The sequence below is a fragment of the Megalobrama amblycephala genome, linkage group LG18 (assembly GCF_018812025.1).
Source record: "Megalobrama amblycephala isolate DHTTF-2021 linkage group LG18, ASM1881202v1, whole genome shotgun sequence".
NCBI classification, from domain to species: domain Eukaryota; kingdom Metazoa; phylum Chordata; class Actinopteri; order Cypriniformes; family Xenocyprididae; genus Megalobrama; species Megalobrama amblycephala.
Window position 1 is genome coordinate 38,794,544 of NC_063061.1, and position 23,620 is coordinate 38,818,163.

Below are 23,620 nucleotides of genomic sequence, written 5' to 3' on the forward strand. Positions count from 1 at the left end.
ATAATAAATGAAATAAATCCTAAATAATAAATAATTCTACATTTAAGTAATTTTATATAAATATATCAGTAAATGTATGTACTGTATGTAAATCTTTAAAATTAAGTAAAATAAAATAATATAATATATATATATATATATATATATATATATATATATATATATATATATATATATATACACACAAAACATGCAAATAAAATATAATAAATTAAATAAATCCTAAATAATTCTAAATTTAAGTAATTTTATGTAAATATATCAGTAAATGTATGTACTGTATGTAAATATTTAAAATTAAGTAAAATAAAATAAAATATATATATATATATATATATATATATATAAAAAATAAATAAAATATATTTATAAATGTATTTTTTTATGTTTTTCTTCCAGGAAACAAAATGAATATTTCATATGTTGTTTTGCTCTGGTCAGATGAAACTTCACAGTACCAAAGGTCTGAATTTACTGTAAATATGTGAGTTTCCACAGTGACACCTGCTAATAACATGTCCAGCGCTCGTGGAGCTCCGGCTTTGTGTTCCTGCGTCCTGTAAGTGTTCTGAATGGAGCACAGTTGGGTGTGTGTGTGAGGGTCATGGTCAGGGCCTTGTGCTGGAGGGACACGTGCTGCAGCCTCAACACACACACACACACACAGTCATTAAGAGACCCGGAGGGGTCTTTGCTTGCGGAAGTGTGGGGTGCGGTCGGATGGGGGCTTCTTTTGTTACCAAACGTGTGTGTACCGCAGGAGCCCCTCGAACACGGGACGTGCAATTAGTCACACACACACACACACACACACACACACACGCCTGAGGCCACAATACAGACACATATGATGATGTAGAGTGTGTGAATGAAAGTGTGTGTGTGTGTGTGTGTGTGAGAGAGAAATGGACAGATCCATACAATGCACAAACACACACACACACACATACTTTTCTAACACCGGTTGATGTTTTTATGTAGTTTCAGGTTCACAAACCTACAGACCTTCTACTGGACTGCAGTTTTTTTACAAGCTGAAACTCAAGAAACTAGAAGCTCGACAGGAATAATTAGACTTAAGCATGAAACAAACACGATTATCTCGCTATCTAAATGAGAAACACTTCTATTGTTTTTATATTCAGTAAAGCTTAATATACACAGGAGCTACAGACCAACTCAAACCCCAAAAGAAATCCTAAAAACGTGATTTACTTCTTAATTTAAAAGGTTTAGTCAATTAAAATTGTCTTCTGGAGACTTTGTTCCCAATACGTGGATAGAAATATGAATATTAACGCTATCTGAATGAGATCCAGGGTTATTATGAAATAAATATTTTATTTAATCTAGTTGCAAACACCTTGACTTTTTGCTGAAACGTTGGTGAATAAACTGTTTGCAAGTGAGTGTTTTTCATACGTTTGGATTTAATCTGGTTGCAACATTTTAAATCTTTGTGTACACTTAATATGCATTTTGCAACTTTGCACAGTTATAAAAATTATAATTAATAATAGTGTCACAGACTGTAAAATAAAGTGTTTTAGTTTCATAAACAAACGAGTAATAAATAACAGCCCTCAGACAAAAGACAACCCCAGAACTTAGTCTTAATTTCTGTCTATTTCTAATAAAATCGTATTATTTCATTTTTTCAGGTCTAACCTGATTGGCTCTGTTAATGTTTTCTGCTCTGACAGGATGACCGGCCACATCTCGGCTGATTCAATTTGACCTCGGCCTCTTTCTATTGGCTCTCAGCTGACCTCTGACCTCTCAGCACTCTGAATCAAACGAGCAGCTCTCAAAATAACCGCATCATGAGCGCAGCCATTCACCTGCAAACTTACAACATCAACAACACATTAAGAACAATGCAATCTGAAATCATCAAGTGTTTGTTTTGATTTCTTAATTGCTTTTGTTCCTCTTTTGTAAGTCTCGTCTGCTTAACTCATGAATGTAAATCTTGTTCAGTTTCATCACTTTGTGCATTTAGAGGTGTCGCTCTTTACTCAAAACATGCAAATTTATTTTTTATGATTTTAAACTTTAAATGTATCGCCCTTATGTATTCTCTATGTTTACTGGTGTATTTATTGTTTTTGTAATCATATAATGCATTCAAGGAGTTTTGCAGCAAAAGAACATTTCGCCGTCATCAAAGCAAATGAAACGTGACAACAGAAATATGTGACAATAAACTGGTTTCATAGTTTCACTGCCAAGAGAAATATCTCTCAAACACAATATAAGTGCATTTCCATGCTTTAGTTATTAGAAAAAAATCTTCCACACACACACACACACACACACACACACACACACACACACACACACGCCTGAGGCCACAATACAGACACATATGATGATGTAGAGTGTGTGAATGAAAGTGTGTGTGTGTGTGTGTGTGTGTGTGTGAGAGAGAAATGGACAGATCCATACAATGCACAAACACACACACACACACATACTTTTCTAACACCGGTTGATGTTTTTATGTAGTTTCAGGTTCACAAACCTACAGACCTTCTACTGGACTGCAGTTTTTTTACAAGCTGAAACTCAAGAAACTAGAAGCTCGACAGGAATAATCAGACTTAAGCATGAAACAAACACGATTATCTCGCTATCTAAATGAGAAACACTTCTATTGTTTTTATATTCAGTAAAGCTTAATATACACAGGAACTACAGACCAACTCAAACCCCAAAAGAAATCCTAAAAACGTGATTTACTTCTTAATTTAAAAGGTTTAGTCAATTAAAATTGTCTTCTGGAGACTTTGTTCCCAATACGTGGATAGAAATATGAATATTAACGCTATCTGAATGAGATCCAGGGTTATTATGAAATAAATATTTTATTTAATCTAGTTGCAAACACCTTGACTTTTTGCTGAAACGTTGGTGAATAAACTGTTTGCAAGTGAGTGTTTTTCATACGTTTGGATTTAATCTGGTTGCAACATTTTAAATCTTTGTGTACACTTAATATGCATTTTGCAACTTTGCACAGTTATAAAAATTATAATTAATAATAGTGTCACAGACTGTAAAATAAAGTGTTTTAGTTTCATAAACAAACGAGTAATAAATAACAGCCCTCAGACAAAAGACAACCCCAGAACTTAGTCTTAATTTCTGTCTATTTCTAATAAAATCGTATTATTTCATTTTTTCAGGTCTAACCTGATTGGCTCTGTTAATGTTTTCTGCTCTGACAGGATGACCGGCCACATCTCGGCTGATTCAATTTGACCTCGGCCTCTTTCTATTGGCTCTCAGCTGACCTCTGACCTCTCAGCACTCTGAATCAAACGAGCAGCTCTCAAAATAACCGCATCATGAGCGCAGCCATTCACCTGCAAACTTACAACATCAACAACACATTAAGAACAATGCAATCTGAAATCATCAAGTGTTTGTTTTGATTTCTTAATTGCTTTTGTTCCTCTTTTGTAAGTCTCGTCTGCTTAACTCATGAATGTAAATCTTGTTCAGTTTCATCACTTTGTGCATTTAGAGGTGTCGCTCTTTACTCAAAACATGCAAATTTATTTTTTATGATTTTAAACTTTAAATGTATCGCCCTTATGTATTCTCTATGTTTACTGGTGTATTTATTGTTTTTGTAATCATATAATGCATTCAAGGAGTTTTGCAGCAAAAGAACATTTCGCCGTCATCAAAGCAAATGAAACGTGACAACAGAAATATGTGACAATAAACTGGTTTCATAGTTTCACTGCCAAGAGAAATATCTCTCAAACACAATATAAGTGCATTTCCATGCTTTAGTTATTAGAAAAAAATCTTACACACACACACACACACACACACACACACACACACACACACACACACACACACACACACACACACACACACACACACACACACACTTCAGGTTGTGTGTATGGCATCTGATGTGATATGATCATCTTTGTTTAATCAGTATCTGTGTGCTTCTTACCTGCAATATTAAAGATAAAATCAAAGATACGACAACAAAACAAGCACTGAAATATTGATAATCCTCAGAGGAGCAGCACAACACCTGTGTGTGTGTGTGTGTGTGTGTTTCTATATGAAGACGGCTGCTATTAATATTACAGTTAGCAGTGTATGGCATACACAAACACAAACTTCAACACTACAGCGGCCTCAAACGTATCTGTCTGCAGGATCTTTCCTGATCTTCATCATGTTTTTAGTGGATGTATGAAGTCAAGGAAACACAGGTGCATTTCAAACCTACAAACTTACTATATTTTGTTAAAGTGTGTTTGTTTATCATTCTTTACAATAAATTACACTTGCTTTAATATTTTATATGTAATTCAGTGACATTTAGATGTTACTAAAAATACTATTTGGTGTCACAGGTTTCAGAGGCCATACATTGTGACGGCGATATGAAAGAAAGGCTTTTCCTTCTGCAGGTACCTAACATGGCTGCCGGCGTCGATCTGTGTGTGTGTGTGTGTGTGTGTTCAGTTGAATCAATACCGCGGTGCTGCATTCAAGGTGAAACCAAATCAAACTGTGATGAGGAACACAGCAGACGCACAACACAATTCACATACACACATCACTAAAACATATACACAAACTACACACATGGCGGACAAATACTAATAAAAGTAATATAAAAATAAATAAATAAGATTGAACAAAGATGTAGCATTTAAAAAAAACTCAGAATAGAGGAATACAAATATTTATATTTACTAAATGTATAAATGAATATAAATTATAAAAAAAATATATACATTTACATTTTTTAATATTATAAAATTAGATTTTACATCATAACAAATTATTATATTATTTTATTATTATATAATTATATTGTTTTAAAATATAAATTTAATGTTTAATTAAATTACTTTAGAGATATTTACACCAGAATCCATTAAATATATTAAAATTTTTTATATAATATAATATTTTTTTCATTAATGAATTCTAGAACAATTAATTATAGTTTTTTATTTCTGAACAATGTTATGTAAAATAACTTATACCAGAATCCATTTAAAAATACATTAATATTTTAATATAATATAATATAATATAATATAATATAATATAATATAATATAATATAATATAATATAATATAATATAATATAATATAATATAATATAATATAATATATATATATTTTGTTGTTGTTATTAGTGAATTCCGGAATAAATAATTACTTTATTTCAGAACAATGTTATGTAAAATAATTGTTACTTATACCAGAATCCATTTAGAACTACATTTATACTTTAAAATTATAATATAATATAATATAATATAATATATATAATATATATAATATAATATATATAATATAATATAATATAATATATAATATAATATAATATAATATAATATAATATAATATAATATAATATAATATAATATAATAATTATATATTTTGTTGTTGTTATTAGTGAATTCCGGAATAAATAACAATGTTATGTAAAATAATTGTTACTTATACCAGAATCCATTTAGAACTACATTTATACTTTAAAATATATAATATAATATAATATAATATAATATAATATAATATAATATAATACAATTTTTGTTGTTGTTAGTGAATTATGGTATACATAATGACTTTTTTATTCCAAAAATTTATTTATTTTTTTATTTTTTTTATTCCAAAATAATGTTATATAAAATAACTGCTATTTTAATAAGCAAGTTCTGATCAAATCAGAGGATAAAGTTTAAAATGCAAATAAAACACATTCTGGTTCAGTGATTGCAGATGATCAAATGTTAGTGAACTTTATTTTGCATGTTTTTATTGGTTCTTCTGATGCGTTTAATCCACCTGCATCATTAGTGTCATATATCTGTCAGTGTTTATTAGTCGGGCTGTTCACTGCTTACAACCACAATAATATTACTGAAAAGATATTGCCGTCATTTTTACTTCGACCATTATAATAGGAGAAAATGGCTCTGACGATCCATTGATGAAATAAGCACGAAAACAAACAGTCTTCAGGATGGATTACACGGGCTCTCGCTCTTTCCCTGCGTCGGGAACACAATATTGATTTATGAACAGTATTGACGGCGTATCTTTAATACCGCCCGATCTATTGTAATGTCATTGCATGTGAATCACATTTGCTCTCTGCGTCCGAGGGAAATCAGCTAAAAAGGCTGGACAACTGCACCGTTTCTCCACGTATATCTCAGTTTTTCATTTTCATCTGAAAAAGAGGTGGATCGGGGTGGACGGATAATAAAATTATCAAAGCGGAGAGAGCATCAATTAAACAGAGAGAGAGAGAGAGAGAGAGAGAGACAGAGAACAATAAGAAAGATGCAGCAGACGCTCCTTCACGCTGTGAAACAAATCAATACCATCATGCACCCCGACGGCAGCAGAACTCCGAGGATTCGCTCCGACATTCCAGCAACAATCGCTCGACATTCGCCAATCCCGCACCGAGCATGCTCCGACATCATGGATTATCAGCTCCCATGATGCACTGCCTGCTCAGCCAGCCCGCTCGGCCATTGATCACCGATACACAGGCAGGTAACATTTGATAGCAGGGGATTGTGGGAAAGGATTGATCTTTGCCGCCCTACAATACAAGAACAAATCTCACGCTAGGAAATAAATGCCGTTTTTGCTCTGCTCTTTATATCAAAACAAAAGCAAAAACCCGTTTTGTCAATTCAGTTTTCGTCTTTCTGTATTCCCGACCTGGAATCTATTTGTCCTGAAGAGTCTTGAAACAAAAGACGGAGCAGAATTCACTTAGAAAGCGTCCGGCGAGTGCAAACGCAATTTATTAGTGAGGAGGAAGAGGACGTGACCTTCTCTGGCCCTCGTTTCTGAAGGTTAAATACATTTTTATGCTTTAAAACACACGCACATGATCCAGAGATCATATCTGGAGTTTTCTAATCAAGTACAGCGAGAGAATGTTGGTGAATACAGAGCAGACTATGCCCCACAACACACACACACACACACACACACACACACACACACACACACACACACACACACACACACACACACACACACACAGTGAAGTGTGGCATGTGCCAAAGTGTTGCATCTGTTTGCATGTTCACTGTCAGTGCTTTTCTTACACTCTGTGTGTGTGTGTGTGTGTGTGTGTGTGAGAGAGAGAGACAGTTCAATAGCGCGACAGACGGCCAGTGTGTGTCCGCTGAGACTGGGGCTCGAGTGTCCATGATAAAAGAGTCCACAAAGCGATTCTGACCGCGTCTCTCTTCAATACAGACCCCTCCTGCTCGCCTGCTTTCACACACGCCTTTATCAATAGGCCGCGGCGCTGAATAGCACAAACACTCTCTATTTGGCTTCCAGTCAATTAAGCTCTAAGCTGTCGGTAAACAAGACTTTTAACTTCCTTCGTACGGCCTGAAAAAATTGGAGACACGCGATTTCAACAAAGAAGAGGCGAGGAGAAAGAAGAAAAAAACGAAGGTTAGTTGTTTGCGGACAAGCATGAATTACAGAGATTGAGGTGTACGCGCACACACACACACACACACACAAAAAAACAACTTCATTAGTTCAACTGACCAACAAACAACACTAAATAAATGCTAAATAAAAGTACTAAATTCTTACGAAACTTTTAACATTATAAGTTAATTGCAAATTCACTAATAGCACCCAGCCACTTTTGCTTAAACCATAACTTGACCAGCTAGCTCAGACACAACCAGCAGATCAGACGCCAAAATCATGCCAATCACTTACAGAATATTAACGTAAAAAAACATTGAAAGTAGCACACATATGTATGATTAAACTAACACAACACCTAACACAATCCAACGGTTACACTTTATCGACAGTCCACTTTAGACATTCTACTAACTGTAACATTCTACTACTATGTAACATTCCAACAATGTAACATTCGGTAACACTTTATTTTAAAGTGTCATTGTTACAAATATTACATGTATTTACTATAGTAATAACAGTAAATTATGCAGTTACATGCAACTAACCCTAAACCAAACCATAATCTTACCCCTTTTTTAAGTACATGTAGTTACGTAATATTCCTCAGTACTTAAATGTATAATTACACTGTAACAAAGACACCTTAAAATAAAGTGTAACCTAAGATTATACTAACTACTATGTAACATTCTAACTATGTAACATTCTACTAATTGTAACATTCTACTAACTACTATGTAACACTACTAACTGTAACATTCTACTAACTACCATGTAACATTCTACTAACTGTAACATTCTACTAACTACTATGTAACATTCTAACTATGTAACTTTCTACTATTTGTAACATTGTACTAACTACTATGTAACATTCTAATGAACTACTATGTGACATTCTACTAACTGTAACATTCTACTATGTAACATTGTACTAACTACTGTAACATTTTAACTGTAACATTCTACTTCTACGTAACATTCTATGTAACATTCTACTAACTACTATGTAACATTCTAATTAACTACTATGTAACATTCTACTATGTAACATTACACTAACTACTATAACATTCTAAGTAACATTCTACTACTACGTAACATTCTATGTAACATTCTACTAACTACTATGTAACATTCTACTATGTAACATTCTAATATGTATCTTTCTACTAAGTACTATGTAACATTCTACTATGTAACATTCTACTAACTACTATGTAACATTCTACTATGTAACATTCTAATATGTATCTTTCTACTAAGTACTATGTAACATTCTACTATGTAACAAAGTATCTTTGCAACTACGTGTCAACTAACTCTCATTAGAAAATTAGTAGTCTGTAGTAGACTGTTACGTTAGGGTTCAGGTTAGTAGAATAAGTCGATGTACTTGTAAGTTACTTATAGTCAGTAGAATGTCTGTTGGGGAGCATCAAAATAAAGAATCAGAAGATATTAGGCCCTAGACAATCTACTAATACTCTAATTAGACTAGTTGACATGTAGTTGCAAAGTTACTTATAGTTAGTAGAACGTCAAAAGTGGACTATCAAAATAAAGTGTTACCAATCCAACACATCTTGATGGGTAAATCAAGTCTCATCCTACATTATTACCAATTAAATATAGTTAAAGTCAGAAATACATCACACCACGGAAGTTCAATTGGTTACAAATGACTGATGAAGAAATAACAAAACCAAACCATTATTTCTCATAGGGTTAAGCATGATGTCAAATAAAAGCTAAAACGCAGCACTTCTGTGGCCGAACAAAGAAGTTTCTTGCATGTGTGTCATCTGAACCTCAGAGATGAAACTGGATGTGTGCAGAACAGACACGTTCAGACACCAGACGTGCTGCATGGAGACACCGACGTGAGTGTGTGTGTGGTGGGACAGACGTCCCCACAACTTCCAGTAAGGTAAAGCGCCAATGGGCTTGTGGGTGAGATCAATACTGCGGCTTCCAGCATCAGAGAGACAGACAAGTCTCTGTGCAGATATGAAGACTAAATAAACCGAGTATATGGTCAATATCACAGAGACTACTGGTCTGGTCTAGTGCAGTCTGGTCTGGTCTGGCCTATGGTATACCGGCAGAATCAAAATGATATGTAAAGTAACTTAAGTTAGTAAGTTAATTCAATGTGAAAATTGTTTCCAAACTATACCAAATTCTTTTCCAGTGTACTGGATTAAAATCTAAGAACAAAACAACATACCAGTCCTGTTTTAAAACACTTGTTAGTTTCATCACTGTTAGAGATGTGTAGCGCTCCCTGCTGGTTAAACTAGTAAACACATGCATGATCAGAGGATCCACAAAGCATTCAGCAGAGATTGTTTGGTTTAGTATCATGTTGTCGGGATGGGAAATGCTGTCCTTGGTCTCGTGCTTGAAGTGTCCATTTTCCAAGTTTTCAAATAGTGCATTAGAAACAGACCTTCACCTCATATCACACTGAAAGCGTATGTGACATGTAGCACACTTAGAACTCAGTACACACACACACACACACACACACACACACACACACACACACACACACACACACACACACACACACACACACACACAGGAGCAGATTCCATTAAAACTGAAGCGTAAGTGGCCGTTTAAGAGAGTGAATCTCAACCAATTTAACATTCACAAAAGAGGGTAGAGCGACTCAAAGGAAACAGCCTTGAAGACAGAAAAGCAAGATGATCACCTCCTAAGCCATGATGGCTCTTTGAGGAACGTTATCGCAATTAAGTGATTTCAGCAAGAGAGAAAGAAGGTACGACCCTTTTAAGGGCGAGAAGCTTTTATTTCCTGTCTGTGAGGGTGTTTTCTTGCTCCCTTTAAAGGGACAGCTCACCCAAAATTCTAAATCATGTACTCATTCCAAACATGCATGACTTTCTTCTGCAGAAAAATTTGCTGCTACTGTATGACTTCAGAAAATCACTAGTTTTATGGTGCTTTCTTAAGTTAAAATCCACTTTTAATGTACATAAAGAGCAGCCTGAACTTTCTGAACTTTGTAGCACATATCATTTTGTGTGCTAAGTAAGAAATAAATTTATATGGTTTGAAAGACATGAGGGTGAGTAAATAATGATGGAATGTTCATTTTCAGTTGAAAGATTCCTTTAAGAATCAAAAAGAATGTTAAATCAGGCCACTTTGAGAGCGACGGAACTTTCAGAGCGAGTGCTGATGTCATCAGTAAACTGGAGCGCAAACGCAACAGAAGCATTAAATGAAATGAACCAGAACACACACACAATCCTTCAATCAATTTTGCAATCTAATTTTAGCCCAAGCTAAGCAAGAAGGAAACAAACAAACAAAAAAAGAGAGATAAGGAAAGAAGTGATCAATAATCAGCTCACTTGATAAATGAATGAATGAATATGAAATATTAATAAAAATTAAAAGAAGAAGAAAAACAATATATGAAAAAAAAAAAAAACCTAACGAAAAAATAATGAAATATATGGAGACAAATATGCAAAAAAAAAATTAGTGGGGAATGAAAAAAATATATAATTGGGCAAATAAGAAATAAATTATTTTTTTGAAAAAAAAAAAAAAAGGTCTATGGTATGACTATTTATCAAGATAAGTGTGTGTGTGTGTGCACATGTATGAGAGCAGGTGCAGACTCTGTGTGTGTAGTCAACACTAGCTGGTGTTCAACTTTGTCAAATCAGTCAAGAAAGTGTCTATTAACCTCAGTGTGTGTGTGTGTTTGTGTGTGTGTGTGTGTGTGTGTGTGTGTGTGTGTGTGTGTGTGTGTGTGTGTGTGGTTGTACCCGAGCAGGACCATCTGTCACCCCCTCCTGGCCCTTTTACCCCCTGATGGGAGCAGGCGTGCTGCTCTCTGGGCTGTTTCAGGGGGGTTTAACCCCACAACATCCTGCCAGCAAAGCAAAAGAACCTGCCCCACTAGATGCCCCCCCCCACCTCTGAACTCCACTCAGTAGTGCTGTTTACTAAAGTAATAGTGCTGTTGATCAAACCTCTAGCATTAAACATGAGTATTAAAGGTGAGTGTGTGTCATCCTGAAACCACCAACAACACCCTAGCAACTGTGCAGCAGCAGCCTAAATCACTCAGAACACCGTAACAACTGTGCAGGAACAGCCTAAAACACTCACAGCACCCTAACAACTGCATGACAACAGCCTGAAACACTCAGAACACCCTAACAACTGCATAACAGCCTGAAACACTCAGAACACCCTAACAACTGCATAGCGACGGCCTAAAACACTCATAACACTAGCAACAGCATAACAGCCTGAAACACTCAGAGCACCATAGAAACTGCATAGCAACAGCTTAAAAAACCCAGAACACCCTAACAACTGTACAGGAACAATCTAAAACACTCGGAACACCCTAACAACTGCATAACAACTACTTAAACACTCAGAACACCCTAGTAACTGCATAGCAACAGCCTAAAACACTCAGAACACCCTCACAACTGCATAGCAACAGCCTGAAATATTCAGAACACTGTAGCAACTGCATAACATTCTAAAAAATACACAATCAATCAAATCAAATACCACAGCAACCAGCAACTTAAAAACAGTACACCTTAGCAACAGTAGAGTAACAACCACTCAAAACACCTTAGTAATGCCCTAGAAACCACCAAGAATATCCTAGCAACTGCATAGCAACAAATGGCGATCACACTCAAAACTTTTACATTGTCAAACACCACTGATAATTAAAAAAAAAACCAAAAAAAAAAAACCCTCTACTCTCAGTTTCCTGTAAGCTCTTAATCTCTTTGCTGTGTTCAGGTCACAGATTTTGCTCCGGACATCAAAGCTGAATTTTTAACATCTGTCTCTGGCTGAATTCCCCCAGTGTGGCTCCATTGTGCTGAATTATTAATTTCCTTGTGTTTAATGATCTTGGAGTCTGTTCTCTGTCTTATGAACAACACTGCCCTGTTACCGTGCCATTATGACATCATCATCATCATCAGAACTAAATCCAGATCAACACGTGAACGACCCGTGACCGCTGAACACACTATTGTCCTCATGCATGAGGTCATTCTTAAAGAAACAGAGCACTAAATCTGCCCATTCGTGCTTTTGCATAGTCAGACATTTCCATGAATTCTCTTCAAACTGTTACTCTGTAGTGACCTGAATGACTACATGGACCAAAGCAAGTTTACAATGTTGAGTATGAATGAAAACTATTTATGAATAAAGTCCCCAATCATGATGCCTCATCCTTCGTGATTCCATTAAGAACATCAAACCAAACACCAAGACTCAAAGACCTGCAAAATCATTCATCATAAAATCATGGATTCCATGGTATGACTCCACTGAAGAGCAGGAAAAAAAAAAAATTACTATAAAAGAATAGAAGACCTTTTAGTGTGGAAAAACTGACATGTGCAAACAAACAAACAGAAGGTGTTTGGTTTGATGTTCTTAAAGGAATCGAGTGTGATGATGCAGGTCAGAGAGCTGCTGGAATCACTGCTTATTTTTCATTTATTTGGGCTTTTATTGGGTCACTGTTCGTTTTACGAGGATCCAGAACAGCCTGAGGGCAAATGCTCTCACACACACACTCATAAAGTCAGCAATGGAAAACCTACTGATGAACAAACACTTGTGAAGACACAAACAAAAGCACACAAGCTAAATCTTTCATGAGAAGGTGGTTTTCAGTTGTAGTTGATCTACGGAGTTAAAGAAAAAAAATCTACACCGTGTGCGGTGGTCAAAGGTCATAACACCACAAGAGCATCGATAGGGAAGAGAAGAAATCAGACAGGTAAAAAGCTCAAGTCCTACATTCAGAAGATGAGCTATGAGAAGAGAAAGAAAAGAGAAGAAAAAAAGGTGAGACAAGAGGAGAAATGAAAAGATGAGTTTATCAGTAGCTGCGTTTACATGGACCCTAATTATTCGGTTTTAATCGGAGTAGCAGCACAGTAGGAATATAAAAGTCACATGTAACCATGTCAATCATAATGAATAGGCCAAACCGGTAGAAATTTCATTTGGATTGTAAGGGGTGATTTGAACCTTTTCTAATCCATTCGATAAGACAGAAGGGAAGGGAAGGGAGTGAGAAGGGAAGGGAGTGCTAAGAAAAGGGAAGGGAAGGGAATGGAAAGGAGCAAGAAAGGAAGGGAGCAAGAAGGGAAGGGAAGGAGCAAGAAGGGTAGGGGCAAGAAAGGAAGGGAAGGGGCAAGAAGGGTAGGGGCAAGAAAGGGAAGGGAGCAAGAAAGGAAGGGAGTAAGAAGGGAAGAGAAGGGGCAAGAAGGGTAGGGGCAAGAAAGGAAGGGAAGGGAGCAAGAAAGGAAGGGAGTAAGAAGGGAAGAGAAGGGACAAGAAGAGTAGGGGCAAGAAAGGAAGGGAAGGGAGCAAGAAAGGAAGGGAGTAAGAAGGGAAGGGGCAAGAAAGGAAAGGAAGGGGCAAGAAAGGAAAGGAAAGGAAGGGGCAAGAAGGGTAGGGGCAAGAAAGGGAAGGGCGCAAGAAAGGAAGGGAGTAAGAAGGAAAGGGAAGGGGCAAGAAGGGTAGGGGCAAGAAAGGAAGGGAAAGGAAAGAAGCAAGAAAGGAAGGGAGTAAGAAGGGAAGGGGCAAGAAAGGAAAGGAAGGGGCAAGAAGGGTAGGGGCAAAAAGGGAAGGGAAGGGACAGGAAGGGAAGGGGCAAGAAGGGTAGGGGCAAGAAAAGAAGGGAAGGAAAGGGAAAGGAGCAAGAAAGGAAAGGAAGGGAAGGGGCAAGAAGGGTAGGGCAAGAAAGGAAGGGAAGGGAGCAAGAAAGGAAAGTAAGGGAAGGGGCAAGAAGGTTAGGGCAAGAAAGGAAGGGAAGGGAGCAAGAAAGGAAAGGAAGGGAAGGGGCAAGAAGGTTAGGGCAAGAAAGGAAGGGAAGGGAGCAAGAAAGGAAAGGAAGGGAAGGAAAGGGAAAGGAGCAAGAAAGGAAGGGAAGGGGCAAGAAGGGTAGGGGCAAGAAAGGAAAGGAAGGGAAGGGGCAAGAAGGGTAGGGCAAGAAAGGAAGGGAAGGGAAGGGATGAGACAAGATGATATGAGATGTCAAGAGATGTAACAAGAAGAGTTTAAAAAAGAAGAAGAAACAAGCCAAAACAAAAGAAAAGAGAAACAAATCAAAATGGAAGAGAAGGAAAGAGAAGGTACAAGAGACGAGATATGAATGCATGGGGTGATAGATGAAGAAAAAATGTGATGAAAAGAGCCAAAACAGAAGAGAAGAAATTAGACATGATGAGAAGAGAAGATGACGAGACGAGATGAGACAATATAAGGTGATACAAGAAGAAAAAAAATTAAACAAGCCAAAACAGAATGAGACAAGACGAGAAAAAAACAAATCAAAATGGAAAAGAAAAAGAGAAGATGTGAGATGATACGAGATGAGACGAGACATGAATAAATTAGGTGATACATGAAGAAAAAATGTGATGAAAAGAGCCAAAACAGAAGAGAAGAAATTAGATAAGATGAGATGTGAAGAGATGTTACAAGAAGAGATCAAAGAAAAACATTGAAGAAACAAGCTGAAACGAGAAGAGACAAGATGAGACGAGATGAGACGAGAAGACACAAATCAGAATGGAAAAGAAGATATGAAGTGATGAGGTGATACTAGAAGAGACAACAAGAAAAGAAGTAAAGAGCCAAACCAAAATGAAAGAGGATAATGAGTGAGAAGAAAAGTGAAGAGAAGCGATAAGGTTAGTCAACAGAGACAAGATGAGCCGTGAAGAGACAAAAGAAGAAAAGAAGTCAAGAAACAAGGCAAAATGGAAGAGAAGAGGATGACAGGTGTCATCACCTTTGACCTCTGACCTCTGAGAGGCTGCAGCGCTCTTCTCATCTCCTTCCTGTCATTCTGTGTCCTGAATGAGCACGTTGAGCCATTCTGAGACAGAGACTAAACACGCTGCGTCTGCGCTGTCACGTTTGTAAAATGATCATGTATTTGTAAAGAGGTTACGCAGCGCTAACATGATTGTATGTTTGGAGACTGATGATGCATTTGAGAGCTGAATTCTGGGCTGTCGTGGCTCCTTGCGGAGGAGTTTTCCATCTCTGTCATTATCCGGCGGACAACTCATCCGTCCTGGGAAATATTAGACGTTCACATACACACACACACACACACAGCATGTATTTTAAGAAAAAAACAACCTTTCACAACACAAATGAAAACACACACATGGATGCTCTGCTCCTACGGGACTAAAAGAAGCTCCGCCCACTTCCTGTAACCGTAATCAAGACATCTGAGGTGGGGGTGGATTCACTCTGACCTCTGACCTATCCAGCTCCTAACATGACAGTGACTGCACTTGTGCAGTCATCGATCAGGCATAGCATTTTGACCACCTTCTTAATATTGTGTTGGTCCCCCTTTTGCTGCCAAATCAGCTCTGACCCGTCAAGGCATGGACTCCTCTAGACCCCTGAAGGTGTGCTGTGGTATCTGCACCAAGATGTTATCAGCAGATCCTTTAAGTCCTGTAAGTTGCGAGGTGGAGCCTTCATGGATCGGACTTGTTTGTTCAGCACATCCCACAGATGCTTGACTGGATTGAGATCTGGGGAATTTGGAGGCCAAGTCAACACCTCAAACTCATTGTTGTGCTCCTCAAACCATTCCTGAACCATTTTTGCTTTGTGTCAGGAGCATTATCCTGCTGAAAGAGGCCACAGCCACCAGGGAATACAGTTGCCATGAAAGGGTGTACAAGGAACAATGCTTAGGTAGGTGGTACGTGTCAAAGTAACATCCACATGGATGGCAGGACCCAAGGTTTCCCAGCAGAACATTGCCCAAAGCCTCACACTGCCTCCGCTGGCTTGCCTTCTTCCCATAGTGCATCCTGGTGCCATGTGTTCCCCAGGTAAGCGACGCACATGCACCCGGCCATCCACATGATTCATCAGACCAGGCCACCTTCTTCCATTGCTCCATGGTCCAGTTCTGATGCTCACGTGTCCACTGTTGGCTCTTTCGGCACTGGACAGGGGTCAGCATGGGCACCTTGACTGGTCAGCAGCTATGCAGCTCCATACACAACAAACTGATGCACTGTGTATTCTGACACCTTTCTATCAGAACCAGCATTAACTTCTTGAGCAATTTGAGCTAGAGGAGCTTGTCTGTTGGATCAGACCACATGAGCCAGCCTTCGCTCCCCACATGCATCAGTGAGTCTTGGCCGCCCATGACCCTGTCGCCGGTTCACCACTGTATACCAATGTAACTGTCTAAATTCTCACAGCTGTGGTTCAAGACCCTGATTTGATCAGACGATCACAGAAACGAGAGCTCTGATCATCAGAGATCAGCGAGAGAAACAGGAGCAGATCTGATATCAGATCAATGCGAGCAGAACTGAAGCATGAATGTGAATCCGAGATCTTTCATAACACACGACACATCTCACACACATCAAGAAAGATGCTGATAAAGTCACAGTTCTCATGCAGGTCTGTCCTGTTCTAGCTGGTTAAGGAGGATTAACAGGAAACACTTTCACCACATTAATGTGAGACACTGATAATCTCTCCATCGATCCTCCACTTATGTGACAGTCTCTCCATCCAAACATCCTTCTATTCGCTGTGAAAATCTACAATAGTAACCCATCTCATGTCCGTTATATGACTTAATTCCCAGTGAAAGAACACATGTAGGCTGGGACTTGAGTTTATTGAAGTGAATTGATGTGATGATGGTGTAAATTTAGTTTCAGTTCCACATGCATTTGCACTGAATCATAAAAATCTGGTCTGAACAGGCCAACAAGACAATCTTGTGCACACACACACACACACACACACACACACAGTAAAGCAATCACTATTTCTAGCACTTGTGAAAAGCAGCATACGCTGCCGTCCGTCTCTCTCTCTGCTGCAGTCCAGTCGGCTCTCTGCATCCAGTCAATAACACAGACATGCATGACGATTTATCATTTTCTACTCTCATTTTTCACTTATTGACATTGTTTTTCCATTTATTCTGCAGAATTAAATCAGTAAGTCCAGACGAACCGAGTGCTGCCTGTGTCTCACACACAGTCTTACTACAATCCTTTCTTATCTCTTCTGCTCACCAATTCTGCATTTATTTGATCAGAAATACAGTAAAAACAGTGAAATATTATTACAATTTTATATAACTGTTTTCTATGTGAATATATATTAAACTGTAATTTATATCCTGTGATCAAAGCTGAATTTTCAGCATCATTCCTCCAGTCTTCAGTGTCACATGATCCTTCAGAAATCATTCTAATACGTTGATTTGCTGCTCAAGAAACATTTATGATTATTATTAATGTTGAAAACAGTTCATATTTTTGTGGAAACCATCATAAATTTGTTTTTTTAATATTCTTTGATGAAAATTAAGTTTAAAAGAACAGCATTTATTTGAAATAGAATCTGTGTAATATTATGAAAAGCCACTTTTGATCAATTGAACGATAGCGTATGTAACACTTTAGTTTGGGGTCCAATTCTCACTATTAAGCAACTAGTTATTAGTATGCATATTATTAGGATATTGGTAGTTAATTAGTACTTTTAGAGCAGATATTAATGTCTTATTCTGCATGAGCTTATTCTACATCCCTTAATCCTACCCATTACCTAAACTTAACTAACTTACTAATATTAATAAGCAGCAATTAGGAGTTTATTGAGGGTAAAACAGTAATTAATAGTGAGAATTAAAACAAAATTTTGACGTATTTTATGGTTCTAGTCTAGGTTAATGATGATAACTCGTTCTAAAGTCATTAGAAAACCACCTGATCTGAAGAATGACAGACTGAGCAACTACAGGAATATTGATATGAATCAAAATATGGCGTTATGTCCTAAAGTTTGTACTCAAAGTGAGCTGCTCGACAAACAGAGACTGATACATTCACTCCATCTGTGTGCTGTTCAGGGTCAGAGTAATGATGTCTGTGGTGTTGGGAACCATGGGAGATGATTAGGGTCTTCCTTAGGGTCTGAAACTCTGTGTGTGTGTGTGTGTGTGTGTGTGTGTGTGTGTGTGTGTGTGTGTGTGTGTGTGTGTGTGTGTGTGTGTGTGTGTGTGTGATATTTCCCTTCTCCAAGGTACTGAAATGAGAAACTCAGGAATCTCATCCTGCAGGAAGAACATGCCGTTCTGCTGCCACTGCCACACACGAAGAGAGACAGACATGAGGGTGTGTCCTTACCTGCTGTGATGTCATCATCCGTCACGTCCATCTCTTCCTCTGGAACTTTGGTCTCAGTGGGCGGGGCTTCAGCAGGGGGCGGGGCAGGCTGGGCGGTCTCTGGGGCGGTTCCCGCTGCAAACACACAAGCCAATCACAAGTGAAAATGCAGAATGACAAAGAACGAAATTACAAATTCTCTTTTCCGCATGTCGCAAGATAATGTTTTAACTTTTGTTGTGTTTTTGTCATTTTTTTAGTTGCAGTTTTTCTATTATTTAGTTTCAGTTTTAGTTATTTTAAAGGTGCCCTAGAATCAAAAATTTAATTTACCTCGGCATAGTTGAATAACAAGAGTTCAGTACATGGAAATGACATACAGTGAGTCTCAAACTCCATTGTTTCCTCCTTCTTATATAAATCTCATTTGTTTAAACGACCTCCGAAGAACAGGCGAATCTCAACATAACACCGACTGTTACGTAACAGTCGGGATCATTAATATGTACGACCCCAATATTTGCATATTCCAGCTCATGTTTAAGGCATTAAACAAGGGCAGCCAGTATTAACGTCTGGATCTGTGCACAGCTGAATCATCAGACTAGGTAAGCAAGCAAGAACAATAGTGAAAAATGGCAGATGGACAATCATGCACATCATGCACAATCAAGCCTCTACAAATGATTCAGAACGCAGCAGCACGTCTCGTCTTCAACGAGCCCAAAAGAGCCCACGTCACGCCTCTCTTCATCTCTCTTCACTGGCTACCACTTGCTGCTCGCATCAAATTCAAGGCGTTGACGCTTGCTTACAGATCCACCACAGGCTCAGCACCTCCTACTTCCACTCACTCTTACGAGTCTACACTCCTACCAGAAACCTGCGCTCATTAAAGGAGCGAAGGCTTGTGGTACCATCACAGAGAGGCACGAAATCACTTTCCAGAACATTCTCATTCACTGTCCCTTGCTGGTGGAATGATCTTCCTGCCTTCATCCGGAATGCGGAATCCCTGCCAATATTCAAAAGACAGCTGAAAACCCATCTCTTTCGTGAGCACTTAACCTCATCTTAAAAAAAAATAATAAAAAAAAATCTTATACCTATCCTTTCACTTCCTCTCTATTGTAGTTTAGGATAATCTGAGCACTGCCTATAACTTGTATTATGAGCACTTCTTGTCTATTTGCCTCGTCATGACGACTCGCTTGTTGTATTCCTCACTTGTAAGTCGCTTTGGATAAAAGCGTCTGCCAAATGAATAAATGTAAATGTAAATGTAGATGGAGCAATAATAACTGACATGATTCATGATAACATGATATTTTTAGTGATATTTGTGAATTGTCTTTCTAAATGTTTTGTTAGCATGTTGCTAATGTACTGTTAAATGTGGTTAAAGTTACCATCGTTTCTTACTGTATTCACGGAGACAAGAGCCGTCGCTATTTTCATTTTTAAACACTTGCAGTCTGTATAATTCATAAACACAACTTCATTCTTTATAAATCTCTCCAACAGTGTGTAATGTTAGCTTTAGCCACAGAGCATAGCCTCAAACTCATTCAGAATCAAATGTAAACATCCAAATAAATACAATACTCACATGATCTGATCCATGCATGCAGTATGCATGACGAACATCTTGTAAAGATCCATTTTGAGGGTTATATTAGCTGTGTGAACTTTGTTTATGCACTGTATTATAGTCGAGAGCTCGGGGGGGCGGGGAGCGCGAGATTTAAAGGGGCCGCAGCCTGAAACGGTGCATAGTTAATGATGCCCCAAAATAGGCAGTTAAAAAAATTAATTAAAAAAAATCTATGGGGTATTTTGACCTGAAACTTCACAGACACATTCAGGGGACACCTTAGACTTATATTACATCTTCTAGGCCACCTTTAAGCTTAAGTTATACTAAATGAAAATAAGAAATCTTGCTTTGACAACTAGCTGAAATAAAATGCGTTTTATATATTTTATTTTATATTAGCTAACATTTATGTTATTTCAAGTAACGAAATGGATATTTGATGGTTTTAGTTTTAGTTAACGATAATAACCCTGGTACTAAAGTCACCTGAACTGAGTAAAACTGACTGAGTAACTACAGGAATATTGATATTAATCAAAATGCGACATTATATCGCTAACAGAAGTCAATCACAGTATAATAAATGAAAATGCAGTTGCTGCTGCGGCAACGACCAAATTTGGAAGAACGGCATTTATCTTGTTGTCTCTTTTCCGCAAATGTCGCTAACTTCTCTTGTTTTCTGGCAACCTTGTTAAAAAGCTCATCAGGGTTTATTGGTGCTTTGCATTATCGAGGCTTTATTAAGCTTTAGCGCCTGATTACCACCATTTTTATTCTGCGCCTTCATTCGGTGCTTATCCTGGAATTACCAATTAAAATAAGCTTTTCATTAAAGAGGCTGCAAATGAATCAATGCTGCTTAAAGGTGAGAATGAGCTAATCTAGACGGGGCGCTAATTAATGAGACCCCCAGACCCCCGCGAACCCTCAGCGGAGAGAGAGACGGGTCTGGTGTTTAAGAGCTGTCAGACTGATCCAGATCTGACTGACAGAACACACTCACAGAGAGAAAAACACACGCGGAATAGAAGAAAAACAAACTCGCACAGAGACCACAATCAGATGTATCTGCATTACTGTAACACACACACACACTTGTGCACACACACACACACACACACACACACACACACACACACACACACACATAGACAGAAATTATTAAGTGTCTTTAATTTGTGCTAACACACACACACACACACACAAATTCACAAATACACACACGCACACACACACACACACTCATAAATACTCACACACACTCATACAGACATACACACTCTTCTCACACATACACTCACATACACAATCATAAACACTCACACACACACACTTATACACACACTCTCTCTCACACACACTCTGGAAAAACTGAAAAATTCAAGATATTAATAAAAAATAAAATAGCATATAAACAACACTAAAATAACTATGAAAGCTTGTTTCTGACATTAAATAAAAAATAAGACTGGTAATTACATTTTATCTCAGAATTTTTCACCTTTTTTTCAGAATTGTGAGATAACTCACAATCATGAGTTTATAAGTCAGAATTACAAGTTATAAAGTCAGAATTGAGTGATATAAATGCAATTGTGAGAAAACTCACATTTGCATGTTATAATGTTTTAAAATTGTTAAAACATTTTTTCCCTCACAACTGAACATTATAACATGCAATTGCCAGAAAAAAAAGAATTGTGAGGAAAAAAAAGTCAAAATTGTGAGTTTATATCTTGCAACTCTGACATTTTTCTCGCAATTGCATGTTATAATGTTCAATTGTGAGGGAAAAAAGATGTTTTAAAAGTTTTAAAGATGACTATAACATGCAAATTTTTATATCTCGAAATTCTGAGAAAAAAGTCAGAATTGTGAGATGCAAACTCACAATTGCAAGAAAAAAAGTCTGAATAAAAATACTTTTTTTTTTGTGAGACAAAAAGTCGCAATTACTTTTTTTTATTTTTGTTTTTTTTTTATTGGCGGAAACAAGCTTCCATAAATAACACTGCATTTATCCTTGAATCATTAATAGTTTATGAATTGCACCATACAACAAAAAGGTGCAAAAAAACATGTTTAAAAAAGCCATTTAAAGACTCAAATGTTTTGAGCGAACAAAGAACATTAAATGGTAACAATGAAATTAAAATGTCAATCTAGAGATTTAAGATCAGAATTTGATCTTAAATGATTCTAAATCAAAAAATGATTTAGAATTACAGACGATATTGGGCTGATGTTCATCACATTCAGAAAGTCACAAAACAGTGAACTGGAGCAGATAATCACAACTGGCTAATCTGGTCTCAGTCTGAGGCACTTCAGATGCCATATTGACAATATCCGCCCAATTAGCTTTGATAAAGTCTGTGTTTGTGTGTCCTGGGCTACTCAGAGAGACATAAGAAACGCACACCTTTTCTCTTCTCATCATGAAGGAACAGGTGACAATCAGAGAGAAAATCACACAATTGAAAATGTAGGCAGCAAAAATACCTCGTTCGGCCAAATTCGAAGAAAATCACACTACATTTTCTTCACAGAAAAGGCAATCCCACAATGCACAGCAACCAGTGCTGAGTAGATTACTTACAGACTGTAGTCCATTACTGAATACAAATGACATGATACAATTGTGTTTAGTAACAATCTATGAGATTTGATTACTTTTAGATTACTTATTTGAATACTTTTGACTCAACTCATTTATCACATTGATTTAAATATGATAATCTTGTGCCATATTGATATAAAAATACAAAGAAAGAAAATGTATTCCTTTCTTTGCTATAAACAACATAAAGTACATTAAATATTACATTACATTACGTCAGGGTTTCTCAAACTGGGAACTGGTTCGTGAATTGATGAAAAGCTAATAATTAAATGTTAGAAAAATGTTACGTTCAAAATTAAAATTAAAATATAAAGTCAATACCTTTTTAAAAAGGAACATTTAAAAGAAAAATAAGAATTAAGGAGAATCGTCGATACATTTTTAATAATTTGCTGCCATTTTGTAAATATTGTGTAATCATGTAATCAATAAAAAAGTAACTGTAGTCTGATTATTTTAAATATAAATATATTTAAATAATCTTTAAGTACTTTAAAATTTAATGTTAACCAATTACAAGCATTTCATTTTTGGAATCTGATGACATATTCCATATTACAAGTAATCAGTAACTAAAACCAGAAATTTTTTTTTTTAAAAAAGTAACGAAATAAAACAAAATATAAAAAAATGTATACTTATTTTATTTCAGTTAGTTGTCAAAGCAACATTTCTTGTTTTCA

General features: G+C 36.9%; 1 protein-coding gene across 5 annotated transcripts in view; it reads right to left on the bottom strand.

Annotated features, from left to right (window-relative positions):
* The window catches only part of LOC125252557 (WD repeat-containing protein 7), a 117,910-nt gene that overhangs the window by 36,145 nt on the left and 58,145 nt on the right, over positions 1-23,620 (bottom strand). For all 5 annotated transcript variants that reach the window (XM_048165961.1, XM_048165965.1, XM_048165962.1 and 2 more), the window contains one exon: positions 18,736-18,849. In XM_048165961.1, the coding sequence (XP_048021918.1) occupies positions 18,736-18,849 (114 nt within the window). The remainder of the gene's footprint in view (positions 1-18,735; positions 18,850-23,620) is intronic.